Raw genomic sequence first — 25,085 nt, 5'->3', positions numbered from 1 at the left:
GTGGCGTGACGGTGACTCGCCCATGTTCCGTGGGTGATGGGGCGGTGCCGGCCGGCGCCCGCCCGGGTCCCCCGCTCCGGCCGCCGGTGGGGGCGGCGGGGCCCCCCTGTCGCTCCTCGGGCCTGCTTCCTTCTCTTCTCTCCGTTCCTTGCGTCTCTTCCTCTGTGTTGTTTCCCTTCCTGCCCCCCTGGATTTTAAATGCATCACACACACTCCCATATTTGAATGCACCACATACACCCATGTCTGGGGGCAGTGGGTCGTGTGTGTGTGTTGGGGGATTGCCTGTTAGGCAGTAGTGCCTGGCAGCCCTGCTTGGTGTTGGGGCTGACCTCTCATGGCCCACGGCTGCTCCTTGGGTTCCCCCCCTTATCGTTCCCTTGTCGGGTGCCCCCATCCGCCCTCCTTTCCAACAAACAAGGGACACTCTCCCGCCCTCGAGCTAGGCGGGAACTGGCTCCATCTCGGGCCTGCGGGTTGGGGGGGGGGGGCGTCTGGGTCTCCCGGGGGTGGAGGGGCGCGGTTGGCCGGGGGGGGTGGCATTGGCTCCCTACGTTGTCGGGGCGCCTCGGCGGGGCCGGCGGACCGCCCCGGGTCCCTCGGAGTGGGACGCGTCCCGTCCGGCGGGCCGCTCTCGGGTGGACCCCCGGGCCCGATCCCGCCCCTCGATTGATCGGGTGGGGTCCTCAGGGGGTGGATCATTATATTCCAGGGGGTGGATTATTATAAAAGAGGTGGGGTCCTCTTTTATAATTCACATCATTAAGGCCACCACTCTTCAGTTGCACAGCCGGGTTCACGAGCCTTGTCCTGCGTGCTTCCGCTCCTGTCCTTGTCCTGTTCCAGCTCGTCCTGTCCTTCCCTCCCAGGGTGCGGCGCGACAGCCCCATGCAACACTCGCATTGAATGTTGCATTGTTGTCGATAATGTCGTGATTTACTTCTCGCAGCCTGTTTACAATTAGTGCTTTGTCTTTTGTCTTTGTTTCTCTCTCCCTTCTAGAAACTTTGTTCTCTTCGACTGATCGACTCTGATTCTCAATAAACTTTAATTAGAATACTAAGAAACCACAGCGGAAGCTTCAAAACTCCACTGTGACACAGTAAAACTGTTCGGGCATAAAAGGGATACAGATTTTCCATTCTGCTTGACAGGACCAAAAATAAATCAATAAAATATTGACTTTAGTAAAACGTGCTTTGTAACTTCAGTAATACACAACACAACCGTAACTAAATTATAACATTTCAAATTGGTTGCGTTGCGCTTCGGTATTAGAGAATGGAATAATGGCGCTTCCAAAATCCGGACCCTGCAACATGGACATGACTTCTGAAGTCATCTGGTGTCTTCTTCTGTGTTGGCTGAAGCAATAAAGTCCTTTACTTTGTATCATGAAGTGGACCAATAGTTCACATTTCCAACATGGACATAACTCACAATGTTGGAAAAAAAATAAAATTATAACTTTGGAATTAAGATTAAGGAATTTCTGAACTGATTTAAAAGAAATTTGGTGTGAGCCCGAATCTTAAAGATCGGTTGCTATTAAATATAGACAAATTGATCCACATGTTCAAACACCGGAGACAAACGTACCACGTTTGCCTGGAAGTCATCTTCGCACACTCAAGTACGGGCAGCTTTTGGGAAAGGGGCGGTTTCCTTGCTTACATTTGGAGACATTTTATAAGCCTGGGTTAGTGTGTGACTCTGTCAAACTTGATGAGCCTGCACTTCCCACCACAAGACGAGGTTTCACCCGCATGGAATTTTGGGTTGAAAAGCTGGAAGGTGATGTCACCCGCCCGTGGGACACGCTGTTTTTCCACTTGGAAAAAAGCGTGTGTGTACAAACAAGCGCTTCTTTGAGTGCCTCCGTTTCCTGGCGGATGAAGATGACCTCACCGTCCACTGTTTGGTTTGTCAGTCGACGGAACGCTTGGAACAATCTTTTGTCTTGTTTCAAATCATATCCGCTTTGTTCAAAAACGACAAACCAACACTACGAAATGAAACCTGGCGATGTTCATACGTATTTAAGTTTTAAATGTATTCAAATGTAGCGTCACCTTGGCCAGGCCGGAATTGCCTCTGGTAGCGTGAGACAGATTTTCCCAACCTTTTGTGGTTCAAATAAAGATTCATTCGTTCGTTCCTGTGGCACACCTGATCTCTCTCAGGGCGCGCTCATGTGAAGTGGAACAAGGGTTGCGAATCACGGGCTTCAGCGAACGAGCGCCCGAGCAACATTACGAGCTCACGTTGTAAAGGTTTGAGGCAAAAAAAAAAAAAAAAAAAACATTGAATGGTTTTCCAAATCGAAGAGGCCAAACGAGGCACATGGAAAAAATCTAAATACCAAATTAACAAAGTCTCAAAAAACGAGGGATAAACTCATCACAACAGAAAACATAACATGACAAGGGAAACGTGACGACAGCGACAATGATCTGACACAAACCCACGTGACAACGAGGTGAGGGAGCCGACCGGCTGGCGAGACCAGGTGCACGCGAAAACCAAACCAGCAGACAAGACATGAACATGGGACACGGGAAAACTTGGCAAAACATGAAACCCACTAAATCTAATCAACAACAAACACATTTATACAAAGCTGTCAAATATCTGAGCAATATTAGCAAAACTTGTGCTGTTTGGACATTGCTAGCGTTAGTATTCATAGGAAGACCTGCAATGATTTGGCCAAACAAAGTAAGTGTGGTTTAATTAGGTTGCCTTGAATGCCTCCAAAAGGTTTTCTTGGTTCCAATTGAGATTCCGAACCTCAGGAAAACAATTCCAATTGCTTCAGTTACTGACATTCAAATAGCTTCTGACTTGTCCTTGCAGAACACGCAGCTGTCCTTTCCTGTTGGCTAACCTCGTACTCAGTATAGGAGGGCGCTGGTTTAATATTACACACTGTTACCGATTATGTAGAGGTGCCGCTGTATCAAAATGAGTTTTCTCAGTCGCGTTGCAATATGTTGGTTCCTCTTCAGCTGCGGCTCGGCATTTAAATCAACTTCATCGGAGTCGCTGGTGTCTTCGCAGACTTCCTCAAAAAGTGTTACGTACAAAACTGTGAAATTCGTCTTGCTCGGCGCCCCTGAACCTCCGATGCCGGACTCGCCCTTCTTGAACACGAGCGGACCGACTTACTGTAGTTTGCGCTCGACTGCATCACCTCCTGGCGGGAGGGAGTGACGACCGAAAGCATCTTTAGCATTTCCGCCGAGCAGGCGGGAAGTCAAAGTGGCTCTTTGTTGACTTTGTCCATGAGCGACTTTGCTGCTGTCCATCAAATATTCACTTCCCTTGCCGTCCAGTCGAGAAACCGCTGTCTTTCTTCTTCTTCAGAGAACGACAAACCCATGAAGGGACTCCGTCAGGAGGACCTGGTGAACCAGGACCTGATCACCGAGCTGAGGAAGGAGTTCAGCATGATCCACGAAGACTTCCACATGGTCCTCACCGACACAGACATGAGAGTCAAGGTGAGCCGTTTGCCGCCGACCGAAGAAGCGCTTCGATGACCATTACCCTATTTTTCCAAAAGGTAGCGTTGTGTTTTGGGAGAAGCGGAGCACTCCCCCTTCACAGCAACATGAAAAATCAGAACAACAAAATATCATACAAAGCTAACGAGCCCCCCCCCCCCCCCCCCCCCCCCAAAAATGGTATTTTCACCCACACAAAAACGAGGAAAAGTGTGTTTTGGAAAGTCGTCACCCTAATCTGCATTTTTTGGGGGGGGGGAAACAGAACGTTTTTTTGTAGACGTAAGGATTCACTTCCTCTGTCGGGCGGATGGCTGGGACCACCGACGTCGCTGTGTCACTTGAGAAAACCATCCAGGCATGTCTGTCTAGATTATCATCAGGAATCTTTTGGGGTAGATAGATTTTGGGACATTTTGACCGTATCGGACACACTAAAAGGTCGGAGTTCCCGCATTGAAAAAAAAAAAACACCGCCTGCTGTCTGTTACAGCTTTTCAATGATTCATCAGGTTTGAATCAATGCTAAACTCTCACGTAACTAATAATGGCGTTCATTCTTTTTGCTCACGTTGTCCTCTTTCTGAAGTCTCCCCACCAATGTGTCCATCGAGCCCAACTTCCTCTCACGCCGGACTATACCGCGCCTGCCAAAACAGCGTCTTGACAAAGACGCTGCTGCTTTAATTCACACAAGACGACATTTGCGCGGCCGTCGCTCGTACACAGTTATGTGTGCGCACAAAAATGTCCGCCGGTCGTTTTTGGACGTGTGCACGAAAGAGGCTCGTGTTGGCTGGCAGCGGATTCACCCCGGCCTGAGGAATCGGCGCCGGATGTGGTTTGGATGCGTCGGACACGACGGTCAGCATTCCGGGTGTTGCTTCCCAAAAGTGGCGATCGGGAACGCAAGATACGTGAAAGGCCGCGCCACAATTACAGGGAAGCTCTTGGGAATAACGGTTTTCCGGCCAGCTGCGTCCATACATTCTCGATTCCGCTTATCCGCTTCTGAGTCACGCAGGCTGTTCAACCGGCTGTCTGTCGGTCACCGGCCGTGACGGGGCTACACTCGATTGGCTCCGTGGACCGCTACACCCCTAATGGCCTTTTCTATCCTCGCCGAGTTCAGTCGAAAGGCAACTGGTGGCAATCCGCTGTAATGACAGCGTGCGAGTGGGAACGGGCTCCGCGCGAGGTCGGCTCCGTGAACCACGACATCAGAGCTTCTCGAACGTTTTGGGCCCAGGAACCGCTTACAGGGCAGATTTGTTCTCCCAGAAGCCCTCCCTAATCCCAACCCCGTTGCAACATTACGACCATGCGCACCCCGCGACGTCCTGGGAATCGTTATTGTTCTTTTTTGGGGACCGGTTCAACCGCAATATTCAACACCTGTTTAATAGAAAGCAACTAAACCAAAGTGAACTAACGATTTCATTAAATGATGCTCGCTGATGTGCACCGCTTCTACTAACAAATGGGCCGCAACAGAGAGGAGCTCATTTACAAATGCGCAGTGTCGCCAATTTAGCGATTTAGCGGTCGATATATCTTTCGCGAATTGTCCGTCCGCTCTCGCGAATGCTTTTCAAAAATAAAGAGTGACAAGCGACTGTAATTTGCACGAAGAAACAGACGAGATGAGCGCGAACACCGTTTTGCGTATAACAAGAAAGGAATGCCGCGGAGGTCAATCGCGTGGCTCGTGACCAAAGACACGGCGCCAAATCCTCCGTTGCAAAAGCCGTAATTTATCCACATTGGCAACTTTTGAGCCGAGGTAAGTAAGCGCTTCCGAGCCGAGGTGGCCTCGCCTCACCTGTACAACTCGAGAAAGGATACGACAGCGGTAGAAATGCTGCGCGTACGCAGGGATGTCACATTTATTCGTCACAATCATAGCAGTGCTCTTAATTGGCCCAACGCTAAGGTGGGAGGAGCCGGTTCGCGCTTTAGAAAAAAAACAAAAAAACCATGTCATCCTTTTTTGCAGTTTGAGAAGCACTGCACTACATGATCAATGAGCGAAAGGCTACATACAGACTACAACTTGGTCAATTATTGTCAGCGATACCACACCAGCTGCATGAAAGTCAGCTATGTGAACCACTCTACTTCCAGTAGCGCATGTCCCCAAGCTCGGCGATTGAGTTACTCAGTGGCCATCACGGGTCAACTACTTGGGCAGATCCAGGATGTCTGCGCAGATCGGAAGTACGCTTCGATGACTTCGGGAGAGTGCGATCGATCAACGCCTTGACTTCTTTGTCCAGCAATCCTACGAGGTTCCCATTGCCATGAAGGCCGTGTTCGACTACATCGACACGTTCTCATCGCGCATCCGAGAGATGGAGCAGCAGAAGCGAGACGGTGTCGTTTGCAAGAAAGAGGACAAGCCCAGATCCTTGGAGAACTTTCTCTCAAGGTGAGAACTCGAGGGGATGACCTTAAGTGATGTCCCACCCTTGCTCGGGTGGTCCCCAAAGCCTGTTTCCTCTTTTCGAAAGTTGCTTTGTCATGCTGTGTAACGGACAGCGTTGAAAAGCACCAATTGGCAGATGGGCGGGTTTGTCAGCCTGTTTGTCTTCTTCATTTCAACTGCAGCCATACATTGAATTATTGTATAGATGATACATTTTCCGAAATGTCTTTGATTGGACTTCTGCGAGGGTTCTGGCTGATATTTCGGGTCGTCGTCAACAGCGGTACAGTGGACGCAGACTCGCCTGTTTGCAGATTTATTTATTCATTTATTATTCATTTTTGTGGGAGTGCTGAAAGCATATGTTATTTATTTTTGTCGGTTTTTTTTTTTTTGGACCAACCCCCAAAACGCTTCGTGGCGGTTAATCCCCGCTTATTCAAGAATTGTTCGGGTTTTAAAAAAAATGTTGGGGGTTTTTCAACGCAATTATAATGGGTGTCAATTATCCACGGATTTTCGCTATTGGCGGTCCGGCCTGGTCTCCGTCCCCTGCAAATGGCGCGGGTCCACTGCAATCGTTGTGGACAAGTGCCGAATACAGAGGTGCCTCCAAAATTTGTGGTGATCGTAGGTTCCGCTGGAGGCGACGTCTCTTCATCATCTCCTCCCCCAACGACGAGGAGTGGGCCTATCAGCAGCAGCTTTATGGCCTGGGCAGCCAGGCCTGCAACTTGGGTGAGTTTCTGCACCACCGATGCTGCTTTACTGGGCCGTGATGAGTTTTATGCGTGTTGCTGCGTAGTGGTGTGACACCATATCAGATTTTTTATTTTTTTTGTACATGTTGGATACCAGACCTGTGAGACCACATGCGTCGGTCGCCAAATAATTACAGAAAATAAACGTGGTGAACGTTGTTGCTGACACAACAAACACAGATTTGAATCCTCCTATCATAATCCCAAATCCAGTTGTAGCTTTCTAGTAGCCCACTTCCGAGTTTTTAGTTTTTTTTACATTATGACGCGAGCTAAAATTTGATTTACGAGCAAGCTTCATATACGCCGCAGCTTGGGTTAAGAGGAAAAAAGGAGAATCCCAGTTTCCGGTGTATCCATCCATCCATCTCCATCTTCGCCTTATCCAGGTTTTTGTTTGCTTGTTTTGTTCCACACACAAAATGGCTTTATTTGTGATGCGGAAAAAGGTGAGCAATTCTGTTGCTCGATGAGCACACCGATGCGTACCACGACAACAGACACCACAGCTAAGGGCTCCCGAAAAGCGCGACGCCTCAGGTCGGACGTTTTGGGAGAACAGAGTTGCAAAATATTGGAGTGGTCGTAGGCGCAGAATGGCAGCCACGCTTCCGTCAGACTGCCCCAGGGCAGCTGTGGCTACACGAGTAGTTTACCACCGCTCAATCATGTTGTATGAAAAATCTCGTGTTTGTAGACCTTTTGGAACCACGAGAGACAACGGTGCTCGTGAATGTTGTCATTGGTCCAGGACAGTAGGCGGGTCTACGTGCAGACTTTGTGTCATTTCCATTGACGATCTCACGTCAACTGTTTCAATGTGACGTGATCTATACCGTTTTGGCATTTTCATGTGCCACAAGATTCAATCGGAACAGCCGTTTTACAGACGTGTGACGTGCCCACATCGACGTAAACGACACGTGATTTATCAAGATGGAGTTTAGCACAGTAATTGCGATTGTTTTTACACTTTAATTAAAAGAAAGAGCTTGATAAAATCAAGTTACTATGTGACGGATGAACCGACTTGGACTTGACTTGATCAGTTTGGGGAAAGGAATATTCGGCCCCAGTGAAATTCCATTCGGTTTCAGCCCGTTTACTCCGACTGAGGTGTCGATATGGAGAATTCTTATCCTGTCTGGGCTTCTGACGCGATTCCAACCGGAATACAAGGCTCCGTGTAAATCCAGCTATTGTATTCTCAGGGCGTTGAATCGACAGCAACTGGACTGTTGTGATTGTTTTCGAAGACATTTCGCCTTCCAACCGATAAGGCTTCATCGGTTCCGGCACCGAGTCTCGAGTGTCGGTGTGGAAACCCAAGTATTTACGTTCGAAGTTAGAGCCACAACCCCACTACGAAACGTAGCACTTTTATGGCATGCGAAACATGGGAGTTTTTCCTGTCAGATGCGGTCGCTGCAGGGCAAAAAGTCTTATCGGCAAGTTCCGACGTTCTGTAAGGATTTCGTGTTGTTCTTGCCCATGCTCCCCCTCCTTGTTCCGAACGACGACCTATCCCTGCTGACAAGCCTAAAGGCCTAAAAACAAAGTTTCATCCTGGTATTCAGCACTTCACCACGTTTCTACAACAACGTTTAATGTGGATTGTTTTCGCCTTGGATGAAAAAGCTCCTTGACCACCTTCCCCGGGACCACAAGTACCACCTTCTCCTCGTACCTAGCAACCAGCGCTTCGCTTAGGATGGTTCCAATAACAAACCCTCTCTGCACTCTGGACTGCAGAATGTTATCAGATGTGTACTTTGTGCACTGCAAGACGGGCGTTTTATTTTTGTTGTTTTTGCAGGTTTGAGGCACATCTCCATTCTGAAGCTGGTTGGAACAGAGCTGTCAGACATGGGCGGCGTCTTGGAACTTTACCCCTTTAATGGTAAGGACCTCGAAAACCCTGAAATACTGTGTGAACACCAACACCTCCTACACCGTAGACCAGATGAACACGACTCCTCCAAAGTTAGCTGTTGAGCTTTTGGATGGAAACTTTACAGGGGAACTTCATTTGACCATCTTTTATTCATTTATTTGTTTGTTTGTTTGTTTGTCTGACAGGGACAATGCAATTAAACATAGTTATAAGTTTGCAGCTCATGTGATGCATATAAAGTTGATAGCTTGTGCTAATTCTCAGCTCCAGTCCCTGGTGGAGCTCTTCTACAAAATTGCTGTGCAGTATAAAATGTATATCAAATTTAAAAAACATACTATATATACTTCAGTAGTTTAATACTCTGGAATTGCATTGATATGATTTACACCAGTAATTCCATATAAGGTCTAAAAACCTTCCCTCACACGCTCACTCTGCTACACAATCTACGCACTATTTACAGATCATCCGGTTTAGTTTTTCTCTTGGACCAGGTTTTATTTCTGGCGGTGAACATCTTAAACTCTAAAATGGATTTTATTTCCCACGACAGTGAGCTCCAGAGTTTACAAGACTCGGAGGAAAAGGCCGACTGTCTGAAAGTTGATTTTACAATTTCGGTCCGAGGAGCTTCTGGTGACGCAGTTTTGTCTCTCAATAAATCGACCGAGTGGCTCAGGCGCCGAGTTGCTTATACACTTGAAAATGAATTCAAGTTATATTCTTGAGGATGTGGCAGCGGCTGCCGCTCGACAGCAAATTGTCATCCGGCATGAGATGACAAATGATCGCACGCACGTGTACAGCGGGGCGGCCTGGCCAGTGGCGAGGCATGTCATGTCTGACGCATCTAAATGACTTTGGATTGTTTTGGGGGTTGCGAGGCGAGTACCAATCCAAGGAGTTGAAATTCTGTTACAGCTTGGACTTTTTCATTTTGTACATTTATATCAAATCTGTGTTGTTTTTATGAGTGAAACACATGGACACTGGTTTTGGAAGATTAAGCACCAACTGATTTTTTTTTTTTTTTTTTTTGATGGGGGGGGGGGGGGGGCAGTGTGTTTTGTTTCTGGGCAGCAAGGTTATAAAAATCATTGTGGATCTGTGTCTTCCTAGCACCAGGTCTCTAGTTTTGTTTCTTGTTGTTACTTGGGGGGTGAATGAGAAAGGAGATGTGCAACACTCACCAGATGTTCTCATAGTGCGCACGTTTGACGAAGTGTGGCGGTGGTCCGACTCGCGCTGATGGTCATCTGGCTGGCGTTGATTGTATTCCGGCCAGTGTTGGTGAAGGTCCGGCTGGCGGTGGCGTTAGCCCGGCCGGCAGAGATGCAGGCCCAGTTGGCAGTGACGTTAGCCCGGCCGGCCGCGGGGCTAGTGCAGTTCAAGATTGAGGTTCAACATCGTCAGCCAAGAGCCAAGCGAAGAGAGGAGTGGTCTCGCTGCGATAGCCCTTTCCTGTTCACCTGTTCACGGCATAGTCCAGTACTCTCGCATGTGCTAACTCCATCTGACTGAAAACAGTTGAATTCCCCCTTTTTCCTAACTCAGAAGAAGATAGAGAGTTATCCAAACAACAGAGAAATATGTTGATTGCACAGTCCAAGGGCTTTTTAAGCATCCTTTTGCAACAAACAATAGTTGAACAAACTATTTCAGTTGTTTTCTAAAGTACTTAACCATCAATTTGCTGTGGAACGTGGGGAAACAGGCTGTGCCTGACCACGAAGAGCCCGAACCCTCAACGTTTTCTGATCACACGAGCATCCGGATGGCGTTGTTTGAGTGACACACTCCATGACGGAAACTGAAAAAGAGAAGAGACGGCTTGCCTTCGGTCCTGTTACAATTAGCTTGATGATGTCATTTCTGGCCGCACCTTTTTTCCTCTTCCTGTAGTTGCCTAAAAAGGTTTTAGCAACAGGATTGCGTGTATGTTGAGACACAACTTCAGCGCATAATTACTACACTACTGATACAACAAAATGTTTTAGCAATTAAAAGGAAGACATCAACAAAACATCCATCCATCCATCCATCCATCCATTTTCTACCGCTTATCCGGGTCGGGTCGCGGGGGCAGTAGCTTTAGCAGGGACGCCCAGACTTCCCTCTCCCCAGCCACTTCATCCGGCTCTTCCGGAGGGATCCCGGGCCAGCCGAAGGACGAAGTCTCTCCAGCGTGTCCTGGGTCGTCCCCGGGGTCTCCTCCCGGCGGGACGTGCCGGGGAGGCATCCGAATCAGATGCCCCGGCCACCTCATCTGGGTCCTCTCGATGCGGAGGAGCAGCGGCTCTACTCTGAGATCCTCCCGGATGACCGAGCTTCTCACCCCATCTCTAAGGGAGAGCCCGGACACCCTGCGGAGGAAACCCATTTCGGCCGCTTGTATCCGGGATCTCGTTCTTTCGGTCACGACCCACAGCTCGTGTCCATAGGTGAGGGTAGGAACGAAGATCGACCGGTACATCGAGAGCTTCGCCGTTCGGCTTTGCTCCTTCTTTAACGCGATGGACCGATGCAAAGTTCGCATCACTGCAGACGCCGCACCGATCCGCCTGTCGATCTCCCGTTCCATTCTTCCCTCACTCGTGAACGAGACCCCAAGATACTTGAACTCCTCCACTTGAGGCAGGATCTCATCCCCGACCCGGAGAGGGCACGCCGCCCTTTTCCGACCGAGGACCGCGGTCTCGGATTCGGAGGTGCCGATTCTCATCCCGGCCGCTTCACACTCGGCTGCGAACCGCTCCAGTGAGAGTTGGAGCCCACGGCTTGATGAAGCCAACAGAACCGCATCATCAGCAAAAAGCAGAGATGCAATACTGAGGCCACCAAACCGGACCCCCTCTTCGCCTTGGCTGCGCCTAGAAATTCTGTCCATAAAAGTTATGAACAGAATCGGCGACAAAGGGCAGCCTTGGCGGAGTCCAACCCTCACCGGGAACGAGTGAGGGTTGCGGACCAAACTCTGACTCCGGTCGTACAGGGACCGAACGGCCCGTATCAGGGGGTTCGGTACCCCATACTCCTGAAGCACCCTCCGCAGGTCGAACGCCTTCTCCAAGTCCACAAAACACATGTAGACCGGTTGGGCGAACTCCCACGCACCCTCGAGGACCCTGCCGAGGGTGTCGAGCTGGTCCACTGTTCCACGGCCAGGACGAAAACCACACTGCTCCTCCTGAATCTGAGATTCGACAAAACTTCGACGAATCTGAGATTCAACAAAACAATCTGCTTTTATCTGTTCTTTTTGATGTGTAAGTTGGCAAAAGAGAAAAAAGGCATTTTTAAGGGGTGCTTTTGGGTATTTCGTCTAATCCCACAGTTAGTAAAAGGGACGTAAGTAAAAGAGCGCGTCACCGAAGAAATCTAGTTGACGTTGAAGTATATTCCTGACTATTGAAATTTCATGGGGTTCCCAGAAAATGTTGTCCAATTCCGGAATGAACCCAAAAGCTGTGGCAAAACATAACCCCTAACTTCTGCGCTTGCGGACTTGCGTCCCTTCCAGGGAGCGCTACGGTGGAACGCGAAGGCCTGTCCGCCACCCTGGTCAAGGACATGAGGAACTACTTCCAGATCAGCCCGGAGTACTTCTCCATGCTGCTGGTGGGCAAGGACGGCAACGTCAAGTCCTGGTACCCCTCGCCCATGTGGTCCATGGCCATCATCTACGACCTGGTGGACTCCATGCAGCTGCGCCGGCAGGAAATGGCCATCCAGCAGTCGCTGGGAATGCGCTGCCCCGAGGACGAGTACGGCGGCTACGGCTACCACCAGCACGGCTACCAGGACGGTTACCACCAGGGCTACGGTTACTAGCGCCTTTCTCCTCCAGCGGCCCCACGCTCCGCCCCTCTAATTTGGCCGACGAGGTCGTCGTGTGTTTTTGTAGCGCCGAGCGGAGATCCGCGATATGATAGCGTTCGCCTCGCCGCTTCCTCCGGTATGGCGCCAGTTTGCAGCAGGTGAAATGGAAACTCAAATAAAAAAGAAAAGAAAATCATAGATGAGCCTGCTGGGACCAAGTGTATTTTCAATTCCAATTTACACATTTCATGTTAGCGACTTTCTTTTTTTAACATACATCAACTACTGCTCAAATACGTCATACGTGTATTTATTGGACTTCTGTTGCAGTTTTCCAGCTGCAGCACGATTGCTTTTTCGGGGTTGCATTTTATTATTTATACTCATTTGTGCCATATTATAAATTCTTTTTTCCTGGATTGTAATTGCTTGCTTTCTGCTTGATACGCAAGTGAAATATGACCGTTGACTATGTTAAATATTACAGCATTGTCTTTTAGGAATATTTGTAATTGACATAATAATACATTCCATAAAGATTCTAACAATACCATGGATGTGTATTGCTGCCATACCAGAAGAAAAAAAAAAGTTATAATGTTGTGAATTTCAAGTTTAAAGGTGATAGGTTTCATGTTTAAAACGTGATACATTTGACTTGTAGTTCAGGTCACTGGCGGAGCCCGATAAAGGTTCGTGTGGCATCTTTATTATTTTATTACAGTATTATAAAAGAACAGCGTAGTTAACGTAGCTACTAACTTTGATTTAAAACACAAAAAGAAGACGCGTGTACCTTCTGCCGCTGACCTGAACCGGAAGGAATTGCTTCGTTTTTGGATTGCCGAATGAGGAAGTGAAGTGTATCGCGTTATAACTCGCTAACGCGTTCAAACGTAATACATTTCACTTTTGCATTCGGCAAAACAAAGACAACAATTCCTTCCGGTTCAGGTTATTGGTGGAGCCCGATGAAGGGAGAGATAGGTTCTGTGTATAAATCCAATGTTACTAGCTACATAACTATGTTGCTCTTCGACAAATACTGTTTCGAATATATATGGCCAAGTGTTTGAAAAGAAGACCGCACACCGTTAAGTCAAATTAATCATGTTAAAACGTGAAACGTATCAAGTTAAAACAAGATAGTGAACTTCTTTTCTCGTGTGGCACAAAACGCTTCCGGAGACAGTAATACAAATTGTGCTTGTGTGAGACTACGCCAATAAATCAGTTGCGATTTGCATTTTATTGAAGTTTGGAAAAATCTCTACAGATTCACAACATTCTGTTTAATCCCCTTTTCCACGGATTTGCATTCCGCCTTCTGCCGTCACGTTCCAAGACCAATGCGGACGACTGCCAGTTCGTTGGAGTTTAGAAACACTCCCAAAATACTTGTGTCACCAAAAAAGTACATGATGCACTCATTGTGCTTTTAAAGAGCCCATTTATGGTGCCACAAACAATTCCTTGAGTTCTATAAATACTGTATATCCGCACATATTGATCCGTTGTTTTGCTAATGAAACTCATTCAAATCTTCCTCCAGCAGCTTAAGAGGGAAAAAATACCCACGATTCCCAAATGAAAAAAAAAACAAAACAAAAAAAAAAACTTTCCCAGCACGCACAAACTGCCGGCGCGTGTTGAGGTTTGACCACAGGAAAAACAAAACGCGTCGCCCCAATCGTGTGTTTCAGACATGGCGTCAATGGCGTCGCTCCAGAAGCCAAAAGAAAAAAGAAAAGCTTTTGCAGACGGCGCTCGTGCGCGTGAGCGTGGGACAACGCGCCTCCTCCGGGAAGAGAACGCCGCGCACGCTCGGCTTCTGTGCGCTACAAAGACGACTCTTCGGAGTCGCTGTCTGTGGCGGCCTTGGCCAGCAGCTCCAGGTCTTCGCCATCCTGAAACAAATCGCAGCAGCTCCGTCAGACCAGCTCAACCGATGAACTGCACACAAGAAGCTGAATTCAATATTGCATTTTGGGAGGGCTAACATAACACGGACATTATGCGAAATGGCACAAGGCCACAAAAGCAACTGAAAAATATAAAAGCAAATTAAAAAAAAAAAATATATATATATATATATATATATATATATATATATACACACACACACACACACACACACACACACATATGTATATATATGCGGCACGGTTGACGACTGGTTAGCACATCTGCCTCACAGTTCTGAGGACCGGGGTTCAAATCCTGGCCTCGGCTGTGTGGAGTTTGCAAGTTCTCCCCGTGCCTGCGTGGGTTTTCTGCGGGTACTCTGGTTTCCTCCCACATCCCAAAACCATGCGTGGTAGGTTAATTGAAGTCTCTAAATTGCCCTTCGGTGTGAATGTGAGTGCGAATGGTTGTTTGTCTGCATGTGCCCTGCGATTGGCTGGCGACCAGTTGAGGGTGTACCCCGCCTGTCGCCCGAAGATAGCTGGGAAAGGCTCCAGCAAGCCTGCGACCCGCGTGAGAAATAGCTGGACAGAAAATGGATGGCTGGATATACATAAATAGAACACTTTCACAGTAGCTATACACTACATATACACTGAAATAATAATACAATCATGAATAACCGAACGAACTCTTCTCCTTTGAAACGCCACAACAAGGCTGTGAAGACAAAATGGCCGCCTGTGCACTTTTGAGCTTCCGCAGGCATCTAGACGTGTGCGTGCGTGCGTGCGTGCGCCCTTACCCCTCTGGACCTCTTTAGCACCTCCCCGTTGATGACCCGCAGCTTTTCCCGATGCAGGCTGTACTCGGGGTCGAGCGCCGGACTGGCGTTGTAGATGAAGATGGCCAGCAGCACGGCGGGGGCCTGCAGGAAGAAGTCCAGCGAGGGGCGGAAGCGGAAGAGGCCGAGCGACAAGGCGGCCACCAGGACGGTGGTGATCTGGCTGCTCAGCACGTGGAACATGTTGTCCCGGAATTTCAAGATGAAGGCCACCGACAGACCCAGGCCGGCTGCGTGCGTGAGGACATCGGAGCTTCAAGGAAAGCGCAATACAATGCAAAACGCCGTAGACGGGTTAGCCGATCGCATCCGTGCGGCGGAGTTACGACGCATTGAGGGACGGCTATTCGAACAGACTCTATAACAATACTGAAAAGCATATATTCTTTATCCTCTGCTGACAACAACTACAATTCCCGCAGCCAACTGAGTCGCTTCTAGTGGTTGTGAAACTCTTCTTCGTTTGAGTACGCAGTATTGAATTTTATTGCTCAGTTGTGCATTCCAGAAGGAGCCGCAATGAATGAATCATGATGCACAGTTTAATGTCTTTCACATTATAGTAAATCATGTTATGTTTTTATAAAGCACACTATTCTAAAGTGCCAGTCATCACAAAACGCGTTAAAAAAATATGTGCCGAGGTTTTGGGGAGGCGGCAACGGACGCAGTAACGGCATTTCCATTCATGTCAACTGGGTAAGATGCTCATCTCAAGGCACCGCTGTCGTTCCAGCCATCCATCCATTTTCTGTCGCGCTTCTCCTCACGCGGGTCCCGGGCGTGCCGGGTTAGGGTTATCCCAGCTATCATCGGGCAGAAGGCGGGGTACGCCCTCAACTGGTTGCCAGCCAATCGGAGGGCACATACAAACAAACACATTCACATTCACACCTACGGGCAATTTAGAGTCTTCAATCAACCTACCACGCATGTTTTTGGGATGTGGGAGGAAACCGGAGTACCCGGAGAAAAGCCACGCAGCCACGGGGAGAACATGCAAACTCCACACAGGCGGGGCCGGGGATTGAACCCCGGTCCTCGGAACTGTGAGGCAGACGCTCTAACCGGTCGACCACCGTGCCTCCCCCGCTGTAGTTTTTTCAGCAAATTAAAAAAAAAACTTTAAGTAGTATTGATCATTTTTAATTGATCTGTGCACCACAAGCAGTCATAAATCCGGTTTTAACAATCTCTCATGCATCGACATGAGGTATTAATGGATAATATTATATCAACGGTTTATAATTTATTGGACTCAAGTACCGGATGGTCGTAATAATTTCATAATAATCCGCCACGTAAACAACATGAGTCCAGACTGATGTGAAATCGCGCGTTTATATCGGTAAATATATTATTTTGAAATCAAAGGCCATTCCTAAACACCGTTCAGATAAGCAAAAAAATATCTGCATCAAAGTCACTGTCTGTGTAGAGTAGTAGTAGAATCCATTTTTTTCATGATTATTCTTTCATTTGGTAGATTTGGTGCAGAAAGAATTGTCGAAAATAATATTCTGTGGGTCTTGAACAATCAGTCATAATGTTCTAAAATGGCTGCCAGTGCATACGGTTGCTCGAATTAGCTCCAAGAAATATTTAAATATTACAAACAGCTCAGCATGACGCAGCACACGAACTAAAACCCCAAAAATAAAGGTCTCGTGAATTATTCCTCCTGTGAGCGCGTCAGCCTTTAAGACGTCCTTCAATTGAGCGCGTGTGCCTAACGTCCCGGCCGTTTGTGTGGTGCGCGTAAGCTAACTGACCGGTGACGAGCACCAGGGCGAGAGAGTAGACGTTGTGCCCGTAGAAGACGCCGCAGTGGACGGCGAGGCCTCGGGACTCTCGTCCGATAGCGAGCGTCAGACCGTTGAACAGCACCCCGAAGGCGTACCTGCCACGTGACAAAAGCCGAACAAGTCGAGACGCCGTCTCGCCGTTTTGTGTCCCGATGCCGAGCTCACAGTTTACTGTTCTGGACGTAGATGCTCTCGGTCAGCTGCTCGCCGTCCTTCAGGATCTTCTCGTTGTAAATGTTGGCCGCGGCCGAGACGAAGCACTGCAGCAGCAGCAGGACGTGGCCCGCGCCCAGCGAGCGGAGCTTTCCCGCCAGGGCATCCCGCCAGGCCCGTCCGGGCAGCCTCGACGCCCACGAGTCGTCGGCGCTGGGGGGGGGGGGCGCCACAAAAGGAAAAGGCTTTTACTTTCAATCCCTCAAATAGTCAGCAAGAATACCAAAAATGAATAAAGTTGCGATGCCAGTCTGTTAGTTTGGAGCCCAAAATCAAATAAGTGATGTAATGTCAAGCCAATGTTGGACTTTAGTTTTGAAAGACACTTGACAACTGATGATAAGTGTTCCCCCGCATAGCCGCGATCCGCTACTTGTGGATGAACCAATTCTGTTTTTTTTTTTTTTGGGGGGGTGGGGTACCTATCCTGCATTATTCGGTGAAAAATACAAATAATAGAATATAAGACTGCTTTGGCACTATCTTATGGCATCTCGGTGCCCCGGAACTATGTTGAGTGACTTGAGGAACGTCCTGTGGTGCTCTGCGACCATCTTGTGGTATCTATAGGCAATTCTAAACCTTTTGGGGGGACGGGTGGGGGGGCCTTCAGTCACTCAGATTTTCAGATTGCATAGTCCCTGTAAATGTAAAAAATAAAATAAAAATAAAAAAAAGTCAAGGCAGAGGGAGCACGGTGCAGTAGTAAAAAAAAAAACAAAAAAAAAAATTTAAAATATTTTTGAAAACAATTGAAGGCGCACCTAATGTGGTATTTTATTGTGCTGTAGTGAGGTACTTTTATTTTGGAAATGCTACCAAACCAAAGAAATGATTTAACGTGCATTTCATTACTGACAGTTATTTTGAATAAGTAATCTTATTGGACTGCTTTGGAAATGCAAGTCTGTGCTTATGTTTGGAGTAAAAATTTAATTTAAAAAAAAAAAAAAACTAAATGTGCGTTTGATGTTGGACTCTTATTTTTAAAAATATTTTTATTTTGGAAGGCAAGTACTGGATTTTTTTTTTATTTTTTTTTTATTTTTACTATACAGTATATTGTCGTTAACTTTAGTCCTCTGTTTCATAAAACGTTTGCAATGCGCTATGCACTCATTCACTGCCAGTCCTCCATGTTAACATGGATATTTGAATTCAGCAGCCGTCAATGGCAGTCATGGAAAAGATAACAGTATTTTTGCTCAGCCCTGTCGACCCTACTAAGGTTGAGCGGTATGGTTGGATAATAAAAGCCACTTCATGCGAAAAGCTTGAGCTTTTCGCATGAAGTGGCTACGCCACCTGCTGTTCCTCATCTGCTCCAACAGCTGCGTGTACAGCAGGCAGGAGTTGGTCGGCGCGGACAGCGGACTCCGACGGACTCCCGGCACAGAGCCGCCGGACGTCTGGCCGCCGCCGGACCCCGTGGTCAGAGAGACGGTGGACAGGAAGAGTATGACCAACGCTGCCCACTGCACCCAGGACAGGCGCCTCCTGGTGGTCGAGGAGAGAAGAAACACTTTTTAATCGTGGAATAGTCATTCATTCATCTTCTGTTCCGCTTATCCTCACTAGGGTCGCGGGTTATTCCACATAAAAACACACTATCCATCCATCCTTTTTCCGAACCGCTTTTCCCCGTTGGGTGAAAAATGGTAAAACTGCAAAACGGAGTCAAATCAGTGTTCTGCTGTCACCGACAATGACGCAGAGTCAGAGTCGGCCAAGGCATAAGCCAAGTAAACGCCACTACGGGGCCATCAAGAGCAATTAACAATCAACAAAGCTGGAAGAGCAAAAAAAGAGTAACATCAAAATGATATATGCTTGCCCTTTTTTTGTTTTTTAAATCCCAATGCTTTTGCACACTTTTTACCAAGTTTAAAGACTTATGAAATGTTTCATCACCTTCTTTCAGGTGCCTCTGCTCAATGACATTGTTCAAGTATCTGCATTGTTTCTGTACATTTGAAGTTATTTTTGTATAACGAGGCTATTGTGTTGCTGCACTTTTGTTGTTCTTGCAATACAAATTATTGCATGTTGCTGTTGCAGGTTTTGGAACCAAAAATAATAAATCAGCTGACTTTTAAAAGTGGATATATCAAGTAGTTTTTTTATTTCTGTTACTTTTGGTAGGCCCAGATGATATTCAGCGTCCCACTGAGCACGTCATCACTTGAGATGTTGTGCAGGTCAAACCCAGTCCACTCTTGAAGCTGAATGTGCGACCTCCATCCACCCATCCATTTTCCTCCACTTATCAGAGGTCGGGTCGCGGGGGCAGCAGCCTCAGCAGGGAAGCCCAGATTATCCTCTCCCCCAGCCACTTCCTCCAGCTCTTCCGAGGGGATCCAGAGGTGTTCCCAGGCCAGCTGAGAAACATAGTCTCTCCGGCGTGTCCTGGGTCGTCCCCGGGGTCTCCTCCCGGCGGGACGACACCTCACCAAGGAGGCTTCCGGGAGGCATCCGAATCAGATGCCCCAGCCACCTCATCTGGCTCCTCTCGATGCGGAGGAGCAGCGGCTCTACTCTGAGCCCCTCCCAGATGAGCGAGCTTCTCACCCCCTCTCTAAGGGAGACCCTGCGGAGGAAACTCATTTCAGCCGCTCGTATCCGGGATCTTGTTCTTTGGGTCACGACCCACAGCTCGTGACCATAGGTGAGGGGAGGAACGTAGATCGACAGGTAAATCGAGAGCTTCGCCTTCCGGCTTAGCTCCTTCTTTACCACAACGGACCGATACAAAGTCCGCATCACTGCAGACGCCGCACCGCTCCGCCTGTCGATCTCCCGTTCCGTTCTTCCCTCACTCGCGAACAAGACCCCAAGATACTTGAACTCCTCCACTCGGGGCAGGATCTCATCCCCGACCCAAAGAGGACACGCCACCCTTTTCCGCCCGAGGACCACGGTCTCGGATTCGGAGGTGCCGATTCTCATCCCGGCCGCTTCGCACTCGGCTGTGAACTGCTCCGCTGAGAGTCTGAGGTCACGGCTTGATGAAGCCAACAGAACCACATCATCTGCAAAAAGCAGAGATGCAATACTGAGGCCACCAAACCGGACCCCCTCTACGCCTCGGCTGCGCCTTGAAATTCTGTCCATAAGTTATGAACAGAATCAGTGACAAAGGGCAGCCTTGGCGGAGTCCAACTTACTGCCGGATATGCGGACCAAACTCTGATACTGGTCGTAAAGGGACCGAACAGCCCGTATCAGGGGGTTCGGTACCACATATTCCCGAAGCACCCCCCACAGGACTCCCCCGAGGGACACGGTCGAACGCCTTCTCCAAGTCCACAAAACACATGTAGACCGTTTGGGCGAACTCCCACGCACTTTCGAGGACCATGCCGAGTGTGTAGAGCCGGTCCACTGTTCCACGGCCAGGACGAAAACCACACCGCTCCTCCTGAATCTGAGATTCGACTTCCCGACGGACCCTCCTCTCCGGCGCCCCTGAATAGACCTTACCAGGGAGGCTGAGGAGTGTGATCCCCCTGTAGTTGGAACACACCCTCCACCACCCCAGTCTGATCGGGTGGGGGGGGGGGGCGTTCCTCCCAATCCCATTTCCTCCCTGTGTGACCTTTTGACAATAAAAACCATACATGGGTAAAGACATGTCAGGCTGGCAAGAGGACCATCCAAACAACACCGCTGAGCAACTCAACCAGTGGAACACCGAGTTTACAGGAGGTGTATGAATGGCAGAAAAAGGAGGCCCCATTTTATGGGACGAGTGGCTTACTTGAGGACGAGTCTGAAGAGAACAGCCGTAGTGAGGATGACAAAGTTAGAGAACAGGACGGCCATGGCCTGGAGGACCACAAAAACAAAACAAAAAACATAAATCCGGACCCAGTAGAGAGAAAATCAATGTTTTCCATCATGTCCCTTCGAAGATTATTGTGGGATGAAAAAAAATGCTGCCATGAAAAAAAATTTCTTTTTTTTTGTGTCACTTTGCCATTGCAGACATGTCGTAGTCGTGTCTCTGGGAAAGGCACTTGACCCGCACTGCCTACGACGGAATGGTGGCGGTCAGAGGGGCCGTAGGCGTAGAATGGGAGCCACGCTTTTGTCAGACTGCCCCCCGCAGGGCAGTTGCGGCTACACGAGTAGCTTACCACCACCAGGTGTGACTGTGGAGTCAACGCAGAATGCAGGAAAAATGTCAAGCATCTCTGAGTGTCTAGAAAGCGCTATATAAGTGTAATGCATTATTATTATTATTATTATTATTATTACAGATGACAATTCTGTTTTAATGTGATCATCCTGCGGCAAATTCCAACTACATTCATTTGACACAGCCTAAATGTGCGTGGCAAAGAAAAAAAAAAAAAAAAAAAAAAAAATGCAATTCAAACTACAACCACCGTCTTAAACATTCACAATGAAAACCTAATAACGGAGCTTTATTATCCTTGTAGAGGCAAAATGTTTCCAAGATGGCTTCTGTACTGGATCCCGTTGGATTGTGGAGCGAGTAGACGAACGTGACTTACAGGCTGCAGGTAGGTCATCACGTAGAAAATGATGAGGTTGTCCAGAAAGTAGAGGAACGCGGGGACGGCCCACTTCAACGAGCCGAGGAGCGCCGACGCGGAAGAGCAGCGCAGATCTCGGCAGGAGCGGCGCTCTGAGACCAGACAAAGAGTCGACATTCAGAGCCTGACTCGAAATTCTCATAGCGACAGTCGGGAAACGGCTTGCGCCTGCACAATCGAATTCTCTCTTCGCCGTCACAGGGACGAGCAACGTGCTTAAGGGGGGAAAAGTCCATGTTTACCTCGGATAAACACCCTGAGAGACATCACCAGGCAGAAGAGCAGCTTGAGCGCCTCCGCCAGCATGTTGACGGACGCTGGGAGGAAGTCGTATTTGTCGTCTGCGCAAAGACCGCGGACGACACGTCAGATCGCAACCGTGCGACAACACGCTGCACGGCCGTCTCCTCACCTGCGTTGGCGGAGAATTTAAGCAGCAGGATCCGACTGGTGCCCAGAGCGACAAAACCGGTGCCCAGGGCCAGCGTGTATGCCAACGAGCGCGAGCACGGGCGAGGGCAGCGCCGCTGGCACGCCATCCCAACTATAAACACAAAACAGGTTTCGCTTCAACGTTGCTGATGTCGTAGTGTCTTCAGGGCATTCAAAAAATGCACTCCGACTCATCAGCTAATGCCATAACATGACACTTTGTTTGCCCACCTTGAATTAAACCCTTTATGAAAATTTCACTCAATTAAAATGAAACTAAAACTCCAACAAAAACGTATAGACACTGAAATCTTGTCTAAACTTACTCAATGGGAATGGAATTGCAAAGTATGGCTGTTCGATGAACCAAAACAATGCTGTGCTACATTTAGGCCCGATGTAACGAGACACACACCTTCCAAAAAGATCAACTTTCATCTCGTCAGTCTCCTAAAAGTCTTGGGAATCATTCAGATGTTTTTTTTTGCCAAACTAAGACTTTATGTTCTACTTCTGTTCTTTTTGGTCAGCAGTGGTTTTCACCTTGGGTGCCATTTTTTTCCCTGCAGTCTCTTCCTTATTGTTGTGTCATGAACCCTGCCTGACCTTAACTGAGGCAAGGGAGGCCAGCAAGTTCTTCAGAAGTTGTCCGGAGTTCCTTTGTGACCTCCTGGATGAGTCATTGCGGTTCTCTTGGGGTAATCTCCTGGGAAGGTTCACCATTGTTCCATGTTTTCTTCATTTGTGGATAATGGCAGTCCCTGTGGTTTGTTGGCGTCCTCAACCTTTTGAAAGGGCTTTCCAGACTGCTAGCTGTCAATTACTTTATTCCTCAACTGTTCTGGAATTTCTTCCGATCGTGTCATCTTGTTGCAGCTTTTTTAGATCTTTTGTCTGACTTGATTTTGACGGGACAGATTCTGTTTAAGTGATTTCTTGCTTGAAAAGGTCCGGAGGTAATCCGGCTTGGTTGTGATCAGTGAAAATGAACCCAAAAAAACTGGATTAGTCACCATTAATTCATGCTTTAAAAAGGCGGGCCATTACTTTTTCACACAGGGCCAGGTAACTTTGAAGAAGTTTATCTCTCCTTAATAAATGAAATCACCATTTCAAAACAACATTTTAAATTCACTTGGGTTATATTTGTCTGAAATGTAATTTTTTTCGATGAGCGTAAACAAAGTCGGGAAACGATGCAGAAATATAAGAATTTGAGAAGGGGGCCAATACTTTTTCAAGGCACTGTACGCTGCTGGCGTAGACAGATGAATAAAGATACGTTATTTGTAGTAAATAATCTCTGGACAAATTCAGTGAACTTGGCTAATTTCCCACAACCGCAGCACAGTGTTTGGGAATCATTGACCCACATGGACAAAATTGTTGGGACCTGTTAACGGGGGAAAAAAACAATGGTCAGTGAAATAAGTTGAAACTGTGCAGCGTTAATCAATCAAATATAGCCAATCAATTTGAATTTTGGTTCACCAGAACCCATCCATTCATCCATCCACTTTCTACACCGCTTCTCCTCACGCGGGTCGCGGGTAGGCTGGAGCCTATCCCAGCTAACTGCGGGCAGGAGGCGGGGTACACCCTGAACCGGTCGCCAGCCAATCGCGGGGCACACAGAAACAAAACAACCATTCGCACTCACATTCACACCTACGGGCAATTTAGAGTCTTCGATGACCCAGCCGTGCATGTTTTTGGGATGTGGGAGGAAACCGGAGTACCCGGAGAAAAGCCGGGATTTGAACCCGAGTGCCCAGAACCGTGAGGCGGATGTGCCAACCGGTCGACCGACAGGCAACAGAATCAGTAAAACAAAACAAACGACTGAAACAGGCCCGGACAGAAGACAAACCGCTTCAGTTGGCTCAGGTCGGAAGGGTTGCCTTTCCCCTCCTTCGTTTCTTAGTCTGTCGACGTACAGAGCTGACGTGCCTTGCCCAAAACCTCAGCTCATCCCAAGGAGCATTGGAAATGAGAGTAGAGCAAACCCATTCGTGGCAGTTTTTAGACAAATTGACAGCGCAGCCTATCAAAAGCATCCTTCCATCGCGCTTCTCCTCACGCGGGTTGCGGGCGTGCCGGGGCCCATCTTAGTTGAATGTGGGCGAGAGGCGGCTCCACCCTCAACTGGTCGCCAGCCAATGGCGGGGCACAAATAGACAAACAACCATTGGGCAAGTTAAGAGTCTTTAATCACCCTCGCAAATGCATGTTTTGGGGATGTGGGAGGAAAGCGGAGTACCCGGAGAAAAGCCACGCAGGCCAGGTCGCGTTTGACAACTGTGAGGCAGACGTGCTAAGCAATCGTGAATTGGATGTCAGTTGTGCAGCCTGCAAAACACGGAAGCCTCGTTGCTGTTTCAAAGTGTTCAAAACGATGCGAATTACAGCACCAAATGACACTTTGTCTTGAATGAGATGAGAGACCTAACAAAATTCAATCGTTGAAGCAAGACGCACCTGTCTTATTGCAATTCAGATTCGCCTCATCTTGGACGAAGGCGGAACAGTGAGGTTACTGTCATTTGGGGTCTCCGCAGATGTGCTTGCTTCCCGGTACATCCGCGCAGGCGCAGTAGAGCCGCCTTCTTCTTCTTCTCTCGCGCATTTTGTGGGCGAGGTGGTGTGACGTCACTTCCGAGACAATTCTACGTCACTACCGCTTGTGTGTTGAGGAGTGGGATCGACCAGCTGCTGCAGCTGCCGTTACTCGTTTCAAAACGGCTTGTTTACCGCTCCAGAAATAAATAGTGTCGTCGTAAAGGCCAACAATGTACAAAATCCAACAGAAATAGGAGAAACGGGCCTTTAGTTGTACTCTGTATGTTGTATATGGACCGCTATCAAAAACAAGTCACTGATAAACACGTCCGACTCCGATGATGCATCACATCATGCTCC

At 48.3% G+C, this 25,085-nt stretch overlaps 2 protein-coding genes across 4 annotated transcripts in view; one reads left to right on the top strand and one right to left on the bottom strand.

Moving 5' to 3' along the window:
• Positions 1 to 13,637, top strand: part of ccdc80 (coiled-coil domain containing 80) — a 19,406-nt gene extending 5,769 nt beyond the window's left edge. Inside the window, exons 6-10 of the mRNA XM_061691533.1 lie at positions 3,367 to 3,503; positions 5,783 to 5,934; positions 6,566 to 6,669; positions 8,509 to 8,592; positions 12,110 to 13,637. Coding sequence (XP_061547517.1) covers positions 3,367 to 3,503; positions 5,783 to 5,934; positions 6,566 to 6,669; positions 8,509 to 8,592; positions 12,110 to 12,420 — 788 coding nt within the window. The 3' untranslated portion in view covers positions 12,421 to 13,637. The remainder of the gene's footprint in view (positions 1 to 3,366; positions 3,504 to 5,782; positions 5,935 to 6,565; positions 6,670 to 8,508; positions 8,593 to 12,109) is intronic.
• slc35a5 (solute carrier family 35 member A5) lies at positions 13,334 to 25,085 on the bottom strand. 3 transcript variants are annotated; one of them, XM_061691535.1, is made up of 10 exons: positions 24,645 to 25,085; positions 22,147 to 22,278; positions 21,977 to 22,075; positions 21,693 to 21,826; positions 20,933 to 21,000; positions 18,481 to 18,672; positions 17,128 to 17,328; positions 16,930 to 17,057; positions 15,119 to 15,387; positions 14,160 to 14,315 (listed from the first exon to the last, which is right to left on the bottom strand). In XM_061691535.1, exons 2-10 carry the CDS (start codon positions 22,271 to 22,273, stop codon positions 14,247 to 14,249), a joined length of 1,287 nt encoding a protein of 428 aa, XP_061547519.1. In that variant the 5' UTR covers positions 22,274 to 22,278; positions 24,645 to 25,085; the 3' UTR covers positions 14,160 to 14,246. The 3 variants fall into 3 exon arrangements, with proteins under 3 accessions (XP_061547518.1, XP_061547520.1, XP_061547519.1); XM_061691534.1 differs by lacking the exon at positions 15,119 to 15,387 and having other exon boundaries at positions 13,334 to 14,315; XM_061691536.1 differs by lacking the exons at positions 15,119 to 15,387; positions 18,481 to 18,672 and having other exon boundaries at positions 13,334 to 14,315.

Source organism: Phycodurus eques, chromosome 12 (assembly GCF_024500275.1).
Source record: "Phycodurus eques isolate BA_2022a chromosome 12, UOR_Pequ_1.1, whole genome shotgun sequence".
In the NCBI taxonomy this organism is placed as follows: Eukaryota; Metazoa; Chordata; class Actinopteri; order Syngnathiformes; family Syngnathidae; genus Phycodurus; species Phycodurus eques.
The sequence above is the reverse complement of the archived record's forward strand: the minus strand, read 5'-3'. Positions and strand labels throughout refer to the sequence as shown.